The sequence below is a fragment of the Orycteropus afer genome, unplaced genomic scaffold (assembly GCF_000298275.1).
Source record: "Orycteropus afer afer isolate SDZICR_OR568_19922 unplaced genomic scaffold, OryAfe1.0 scaffold00894, whole genome shotgun sequence".
NCBI lineage: Eukaryota > Metazoa > Chordata > Mammalia > Tubulidentata > Orycteropodidae > Orycteropus > Orycteropus afer.
In genome coordinates this window covers 201,099-210,852 of record NW_006922481.1, presented here as the reverse complement: position 1 = coordinate 210,852, position 9,754 = coordinate 201,099, and the positions used below count along the sequence as shown (strand labels likewise).

Below are 9,754 nucleotides of genomic sequence, written 5' to 3'. Positions count from 1 at the left end.
ACTTCATAAGATTTGCTGTCTATTAAAACACCACAGGCTATAGATTGTGTGTGTGTGTGTGTGTGTGAAATCACTCTGGAACAAGCTAGTATCTGACAGTTGTGTTCCAATTTTTCAGTTTCATCAAAATTGTTGATCCTAGCACTCAAAACTGCTTTACCTTATAAAGTAAAATTTGAAGTTGAATAAAATCACCAGTTAATGCTGGGCTCTTCAGAGACTGTGGTAGTTACCATACACTACTAGTATTTGCTGAGATTGCAAAAGATTCTTCTGTTTCACTGATTCAACCAGACATGGCTGGAGGATATAAAAGCTTATGCTGTAATAGATGGATAATAGCTAACAATACTGAATATTTACTTGGACTAAGCTTTATATCAACTATCACATCTAATCCTCACAAATCTAGAGAGTTATCATTCTCATCATTTTACAGATCTGAAAACTGGGACACACAGAGATTAAATAACTTGTACTGGTCATACATCTACAAGTAAGAGGATTCATATTCAGGCAGTCTGACTCCATCGCACCTTTTTAATGGTTATATCAGGATGCTCTGAAAGCTAAAATTGAACAAAAATATTTTAAATTGGAGCAAAACTCAAAATCATAAAAAAGACCAGGCTTACTGTTTTGATAGAGACTGGTGGAACCCCCATGACTATATGCCCCTTAGATAGCTTTTCAGCCAGTAAGTGAACTTATCCCCAAGGCTCAACTTTCAGCCAAACCAAAGATAAACCTATAAGGTAAACAATAATATACCAGGGAGGTACGCACTAAGTAGAACAATCAACCACATGAGATAAAAAGGGCAGTAAATGCTGACCAAGGATCAAACTCCAAAGGCAGGAAGGGATAGGAAAGAACAATGACGGAAGATGGTAAACACAGGGAGGAAGTAAGGAGAATGGTGTTACACTGTGGGGAATGCAATGAATGTCACAAAACTAAATGTGTATGAATTGTTAAATGGAAAACCAATTTCCTCTGTAAACTTGTACCAAAATCACAATAAAAAAATCTATTTTAAGTATCAGTAATATTAAGTGTCAGCAAGGTAAGGTCACAAACATATAGTGGAAGGAAGAGTCATGGGACTTGGCTTGGTAATCCAAGTCATGGTACTGGCTAAAAGGGGCCTGAGAGAGTGCATGCTCTCAAGCCTTCATTTTACAGGGAGATGACTAAAGCTCTCATCTTTGCCTTACTCACGAATGGGCTGAGCCAAGAATGCAGATTGTAACTTCAGTATTCTTTATGCTTCTGCCATGCAGCCTTATTTATGGAAGCATATTGTAAAGTCTTCAGGGAAATCTTTAGGAAATAATTTTGACAGGCTCTGACAGCAATACAGAGGCAAAGAGCTATCATTAGATCCGTGATTATCAACTAGTCTTTCAAAGTAGAAAAGTCCTCCAGGTAACTCTGATATTCATATAACATGTTATCTGCTTTAATGTAGTAAGTTTGGTTTTGAGTTTGATTTTAGGATTACCTAAGTATTGGAATAGGCTACTTTTTGCTACTGCATACTGTCATTGTTTATTTTATATTGAAAGCAGCAGTGGTGAAGGGTATGGATGTGCTGCCCTAAGGAAAAAAGGTTTGTCATGTGACCTTGGCTTCCTGACACATCTGATTGGACTAGAAATTGCTGACTAAATGGCCAGACCAATCAGATCATGCTTTGTGTATATCACTCTTCAGTTGACATAAGAAAACCAGTTGGTTGCTAACAGGGTCTAGAGCTCAAGGGTTAGAGTCAGGGTCAGATTTATCACAGTGATAAGTCTTAGCCTTGTGCAGACCATTCACGGGACAGCAGAAATTCAGAACAAGAAGCCAAAATGCAGAGAAAAATGTTAGTCTGATGTGAATCAACTATACTTTGTTTACTGTCTGTGGCTATTTCTGAAACTCTTAGAAGACTTACAGTAAAGTTCCCTCTTGTATTGACATATTTTCAATGTGGGAAAATAGTTTTTCCTGGTCCCAGTATTTTCTAAAAGGTAGATTAAATTTTCTCTGCAAGCATCTTTTTATCCTTAAATTTGATAATGTATGTTGTTGTTCTTGTTATGTGCCGTCGAGTCAAACCTGACTCATGGTGATCCCTCCTTAGGTTTCCGAGGCAGTATCACTATGGAAGTAGATTGCCCAACCTTCCTTCCGAGAAGTGGCTTGTGGGTTTGAACCACCAGCCTTCTGGTTAGCAGTCAAGTGCCCTACGCACTACGCTACCAGAGCTCTTGATAATGTATAGATTTTGAAAATATTAAGTCCAAACAGCCATTATGACAACAACATTATGATTTATGTATCAAAAAGAAAATTATAGGTGCTCAATAAATATTTGCTGAATGCATCAATAATGATAGTCTTGACAGTAGAATTAAAAACACTTTCCATTTTATGTTCATTATCAGTGCTTCAATACAGAACATTTTGTAATGATTAGTGACGTGGACATCAATAGTTTTTCACCAAACACCAAGTGCCAATCTTTTCAGGTAAATACTGATATTCCCCAAACATAATTTCAGAGGATGGTGATATCATTAGCATAATTCACTCAAATCATGAACATTATCTGACCATTTCAAAAAACTTTTTAAAACTTCCACAAACTTCCCACTATTAAAAAAAAAAAAAAAAAAACTCCCAAAAAAATGAATGATAAAATTAAACTTTGGAATAAAATTCATTTTGGAAAAGTAGAGAGTCATTTTTCTAATTCTGGCTTTATAAGATTTTTTTTTAATCTATTAAAAAATACGATGGGGAGTGTGTTCAGAGAAGTAGATAAAAAGGAGCTTCCAGCTGATGGATTCAACATGTCTGAAAACACTTACGTAAAGGAAAACTTTAAGAGCAAGAATATGTTATAAATAAGAAATATTTCAGAGAAAGATGAACAGAGAAGCAGTTTTTATATCAGTTGCTCCCAGGGGAGAGAGGTCTTCCTGATGAAGGCTTATTTATAGAATCTTCTGTAAGATAGAGTTGGCTACTTCCAGTGATTCCTCTTTTACTAAAACAATATCATAAGCGTCCATGTACTTTTCTAAAAGATCATCCACCTAATCAACAGAAAACAAAAATAAAATTAACACGCAGGCAGGAGAAGCAGCGAATAATGTATCACATGAATCTCACTGCTATGTTAAATGTGTTGGGCAAAATGTCGTACGTTTAATTTCATTAAACCTTTGAAATAAAGAAATACTTTAAAACTTTTAAGATTCACTGACACAGCAATTTTCCCAAAATGATTTCTCTCTAGTCCAGGGGTCTCCATTGGGGTAATTTTGTCCCACAAGGAACATTTGCCAACAGTCTGGAAACATTTTTGACTCTTACCACTGGGGGGTGCTATTGGCATATAGTGAGTAGAGGCAAGGGATGCGGCTAAACATCCTACAATGCACAGGACCGCTCCCCACAAAAAAGAATTGTTTGGTCCAAAAGGTCAATAGCGCCAAGGCTGAGAAATTCTGTTCTAGTCTATTTCCACAATGGAATTTGCTGAGAGGCCTCATTTAGAATGTATGCCTTTTCCACCCCCAATACTTCTAGCATGCTTCTGTATATGACAATAGTAAAGAATAAAGAAAAGTCAAAATATCTCTAGAATAACCACTTTCTGTTGCCTTTGGCAACAATTACCTATCAAGTTTCATGCTAATTTTTCCTTGAAAGAAAATTAAATAGTAGATCTGTACTTACTCTATCATTTAGATACCCAATTTTCAGAATGTGTTCAACGTTGGCTACTCCATCTGCCATTCTTAAGTCTCCTTGGGAGTCCCCCAGCAGAATTATGTTGCTGTTGTCTTTCAGTTGCTTGAAATATTCTGTGTTCTTTAAGGCACCATCATGTTTGTTAAATACATGAATTAATTCTCCTTTAAATCCTTTAAGCAACCCCTATTTAAAAAACAAAATCTTTTGAAATAATAGCTTTTGACAATTGTAGTTGTTCTTTTTTTTTCTTTTTTTTTATCGGTGACTATAGAGATCTCAAGGAGCTCTGGTAGCATAGTACCTAAGGCACTTGACTGCTAACCAGAAGGCTGGCGGTTCAAACCCACCAGTCACTCCTCGGAAGGAAGGTTGGGCAATCTACTTCCGTAGTGATACTGCCTCGGAAACCCAAGGAGGGGCTGACTCGACGGCACGTAACAACAACAACAACAACATAGAGATCTCAAAAGCACTTATATCCATCACATTCACAATAAATAAAAAGGGCTCTGAGAAGGACATGAATTTCTAGAGATGTCTTTAAAAGATAAAACATAATGAACTGACAATCCAATTTAAAATTTTCATTTTATTGCTAACAAAAAGATCCCACTTTATGTATTTCATAATACACTACATGTTGATTAGAAAAACTCATGTTCTAATAGTACCAGTTCTAATTTCACCTTTCCCCCTACGTAGATGTTAAGTTTTCAGACTTGCTCTATTAAACTGCTATAAAAGAAATTTTACTAATTTTAATATCAGTCTATAGCTAGGGGAACAAAAGGTTAAGAAAGGGTATATTATTTTTAAAACATGGGTATAACACTGGCAAAGATAATAAGGTAGATTAAATTTTCTCTGCAAGCATCTTTTTATCCTTAAATTTGATAATGTATGTTGTTGTTCTTGTTGCCTAGCAACTTGTTTAATTTAGTGAACATATTAAATACTAAGTTACAAATACATTTACATGATTAAAATGTTTTCAGATTAATGTCATTATAAAGAATGATTTAATATTCTTACATTTTCATCAAAATCCATGAAATTGGACACTACTTTGACATTTGGATGATAAACACCAGCTTGACGAATAACCTCCTCTAGTACATCACCAATTCCAGCCGAAAATATGAACACAGGGATACTGTGTTGATGGAGCTTATCGAAGAAATTTTCATATCCTTCCCTGCAACATGGAGGTACAAACTGACCGTGAAAGAACAAGACACATCTCCTTTTCTCTTAGAAGTTAAAAAAGCTGAATATTTCTACCCAATTCTATGGTATATTTATATGCATATTTGAAAATAATGCCTAAGAGGGCTCTTATTGATATCTATGATATTATTACAAGTTTTTCATTCACAACTGTTAACTCTTTGCCCAATTTTAATCAAGTGGGCAATCTCTACACTCACACTGAATATGGATATAAGCCTACAGTTCAAAATTTATACCATTTAACAGAAAAAAAAATTAAACCACACCTAAAAGTTCACTTCAGGGAGAGTCTGCTTATGTAGACTCCCTACTGTTTCCTATTGTTAGGAAAGCAGACCAGCAGGAATGCAGCTGTGTTCTCTCTACATTTGGCATCTCTCCTTCCTCAGATCCGGAGCTAGAGGTAATAGTTGATCTTAAAATCTTTTCTTCCTTTTTACTCTTTCTGGGGACTAAATAAAGCTGTTGCTGCCTACAAAGGAATGGGATACAATGCTTTCTTCCTTAGAAGTACATAAAATACAGTATCATTGTATTTTAGATGTTGAAAATTTTAAAAGTGATAAAGAATAATGAAAGCAAGCTTAAAGATTTTTACATCTTATGTATTCATACATTATGAATGTTTTAATTATTTGCTAAAACACATGCACCTTCATAGACATAGTTTTCAAGGAGTTTGAGAATTCAGAAAGTAGAGTCATGTAAATTTAGAGAGTCATTGGTTAAAACCTTTTCTACTTGATTATAAACATTCTTTCCATATTTCATGTCTTACGAAAGTATTTAGCTAAGACATTTGAAAATTATTTTGGTTTCATAAATCTTTAACTTAGTCTTAAAATGTTTACTCTAGAGAAAGAAAATGCAAATCAGTCGTTAAATCTCTTAAGTCTCTTATTCCCTACACTACAATCTAAAGGAGCTCTGGTGGTATAGTAGTTAAGGCATTTGGCTGCTAACCAAAAGGTTGGTGGTTTGAAACCACAAGCCATTCCAGGAAGAAAGATGGAGCATCCTGCTTCCATAAGATTTATAGCCTTGGAAACCCAATCGGGGTCACTATAAGTCAGAATAGACTGAATGGCAATAAATTTGGTTTTCTGGAAGATTTAACTTGTTATTCTAAATTCCTTATCTCATCATTATTTTACAACAGGTAGCATATTTTGGATGTGTTTTTAGGTGGCAAATTATTACAGATTATTTTAATTAAAATCCACATTTGAATACATATGTAACAACTGTTCCACAATAACAGACAACAAAAAACACCCAGCAAACTTACTTGAGCATAATATCAGATTCTTCCACAATTTCTTTAAGTTTAGATTTTGGTAAAGCTTGTTCAATAAGCAAACGATGTGACTTAGTATACCTAGTATTTATGACCAAAGAAAAAAAGAATATCAATTAAACAAAGTAAAACTACTACCTTTATTGCAATGCCTTCTTTGGTGTGAAAAATGCAGTGCTTCAACCATCATATGTATTTCTGGATTTAAATTTTAGAGACTTAAATTCGTAACTACTAGATGTATACAAACACACGTCTCAAAGGGATAGTAAGGAAGTTCTTACTGCATCTCCCAAATTCTGACTTACCTTAAATATGTTCCTAACATATTGAAAGGAAGCTAGTTCTGAACCTTTTCTTAGTCTACAGATAAGAACTGAGTCTAATCTAGGGTCATTTCTCTGACTGAAATAAGAATTAGAGCAAAGCCATTTCTCTCATCTGTGTGTAGTCTGAAATTTCATGAAATTCCTAAGTACTGAAGATGCTGCCTAGTAAGTAAGAAAAATTTGTGTTATGGAAAGTTTTAAATATAGGTTACCCTGCCTTATAATTAGGAGCTCTGGTAGCATAGTGTCTAAGGCACTTGACTGCTAACCAGAAGACTGGCAGTTCAAACCCACCAGCCACTCCTCAGAAGGAAGATAGGGCAATCTACTTCCGTAGTGATACTGCCTCAGAAACCCAAGAGGGGTCGCTATGAGTCGGGCCTGACTCGACGGTACGTAACAACAACAACAGCCTTATAATTACCTGCAAGCATATATAATCACATTATCTCAGTGTAACAGGCCTTTAGAACCTAACCTGATACCTAAAAGTCCCCCTACAATATCCAGAAGTGGCCCTCCTCTGCCTGAGTCAGCACCCATCTTGTCTGTGAGCTGATTTGCCCAGAGATTTATTCCACTGCCAGAAAACTCTTAATCACTAGGTAGTCCTTTCTTGTATCATGCTGAAACCAATCTTAAGCCTTCCAAGTCTTGGTCCAGTTTTGCCTCCACAGACATGTAAGTAAGTCTAACTTCTTTTCAATATAAACACTGATTAAGTGTAAAAGGTACCCTTTAGAAAATGGGATCATAAAGGTAAATAGTATCATTCCTTTAAAAAAACCTCATTGCCATTGAGTTGTATCCAACTCATAGCGACCCCTCCTTGGGTTTCTGAGGCAGTATCACTACAGAAGTAGACTGTCCAATCTTAACACCGTAAGTTGTTGATTTGCAAAGCTAAGCATTCTTTATGAGATGTTCCTTGAATGGATGACTCCAATTTCTCTGATCATCCTGGTAGACTCTTGTGAGTCTGTCACTCTGTTTGTCAACATTTCGCTGAACAACATCCACTCAGAACTCAACACAATGCTGTAAGTGTGGTCTGCTTGGAATGCTGCATTCTGATTCATGTAACTAACACCACAAGTCTATTTCTCGGTAACCATGTCACCCTGCAGGCTCCAACTAAATTCAGAGTCAATTAAAAATCCCAGCTCTTTTTCTATGTATATTTAGCCATATCTTATTCATAGCTTGTGTTTTGTTTTTTTTTTTAATGCTTGTTTTTATGTAAGATGTAAGTGTAGGATTTTAATTCTTATTGAGCTTCACCTTAAAACAAACAAACAAGAAAACCCCAGTCTATTAGAGTGATTAGAGAATTAGAGTTCATTTTATTTTATTTAATTCATAGGATAATTTCTGAATCTATTTATATATTGGGGGAAAAAGTAAATCCTTAGTTGTAACTGTAATGTTATTACATTAACTTACCATTCTACCATATAAGGGTACTTCTCTTCAATGGTAAGAATAGGATCAACTTCAATAGCATAATATTTTTCTTTTAGTTGCAATAACTAGAAATAAATAACAATCATGAAGATGATGACAGTTTTGTCATTAATCTGCTTAGTTTTATAGAAAATAGATAATGTAAACAAATGTTCTCCATTAACTGCTGCATGGTAAAGATAAGACCATAAGTACTTAGCTAACGCTTATACTGAAGATATTTTTGTTGATCTTAGCTTACATGTAACTATATCTGCCAAAAGCTACTTTTCTTTAAGGACTTTCAGGCCAGCAATTGCATGAAACCAACTAGTAGCCAAATTTATCACTAAAAAACTTAAGACCTCATATAAAAGTACTGTATTAGATTCACATTTTGAATATTATTTTGTTAAGATTTACAAAGATGGACATATACTCAAACAAAGCAGATCAATTTAAGGGAGCAAAGCCTACATAAAACCAAAGTACTTTTGTTTTAATTTTCCAATTAACATAAGGATACCAGAATTATTTTGGAAATTATTTTAAAAATTTTAACACAAGGTTTCCTTCTGGTTGTTGTTTAAAAGTTACTGTTAATTTTTACTATGAAATAAAGTGTACAGTGTATAATCCATACAACAATCAGCATTTATTGACTGTTTACTGCATGTCAGGGATGGTTACAAATACTCAACATGTACTCTTGATTGTGGGAATGAACCTGAAAAATTCTTGGGCAAAAAGGGTAATAAAGTCCTTGAATAACTCTGGATTACTGTTGTTTTGTTATGTTGCTACATGCCGTCCAGTCAGTTCCAACTGACTGACAGTGACCCTATGTACAGCAGAACGAAACACTGCCTGGTCCTGTGCCATCCTCACAATTGGGGCTATGTCTGAGTCCATCGGCGCAGCCACCATATCCATCCATCTCACTGAGGGTCTTCCTGTTTTTCACGGACCCTCTTCTTTACCAAGCATGATATCCTTCTCCAGGGACTGGTCCTTCCTGATAACATGTCTAAATACATGAGACAAAGTCTCTCCATACTTGCTTCTAAGGAACATTCTGACTGTATTTCTTCTAAGGCAGATTTATTCATTCTTCTGGCAGTCCATGGTATATTCAATATTCCTTGCTAACACAAAGGCATCAATTCTTCCTCGGTCTTCCTTATTCATTGTCCAGCTTTTACATGCTTATGAGACAAATGAAGAATACCATGGCTTGAGGCAGGCACACTTTAATCCTCATAGTGACATCTTTGCTTTGTAACACTTTAAAAGAGGTCTTTTGCCGCCAGTCTGGCTAAAGCAATACATAGTTTGATTTCTTGACTTACACTTCCACATGTGTTGACTGTGAATATAAATAAAATGATATCCTTGACAACGTCAATCTTTTCTGTTTACTGTGATGTTGCCTACTGGTCCAGTTGTGAGGAATTTTGTTTTCTTTATGTTAAGGTGTAAGCCTTACTAAAGGTCATTGATCTTTATCAATAAGTGCTTCAAATCCTCTTTGCTTTCACCAAGGAAGGTCGTATCATCTGCATATTACAGGTTGTTAATGTATTCCTCCAATCCTGGTGCTGCGTTCTTCTTCACAAAGTTCAGCTTCTCGTGTTACTTACTCAGCACACAGACTGAGTAAGTATGGTGAAAGGATACAACCTTTTATTTATTTATTTATTTA

General features: G+C 35.3%; 1 protein-coding gene across 1 annotated transcript in view; it reads right to left on the bottom strand.

The window, feature by feature from the left end:
- Nucleotides 1-2,987: 2,987 nt before the first annotated feature.
- The window catches only part of NT5C3A (5'-nucleotidase, cytosolic IIIA), a 95,058-nt gene continuing 88,291 nt past the window's right edge, over nt 2,988-9,754 (bottom strand). Inside the window, exons 5-9 of the mRNA XM_007958246.2 lie at nt 8,053-8,138; nt 6,272-6,361; nt 4,786-4,948; nt 3,736-3,936; nt 2,988-3,089 (exon numbers count right to left, since the gene is read on the bottom strand). Of these exons, the coding sequence (XP_007956437.1) occupies nt 2,988-3,089; nt 3,736-3,936; nt 4,786-4,948; nt 6,272-6,361; nt 8,053-8,138 (642 nt within the window). The remainder of the gene's footprint in view (nt 3,090-3,735; nt 3,937-4,785; nt 4,949-6,271; nt 6,362-8,052; nt 8,139-9,754) is intronic.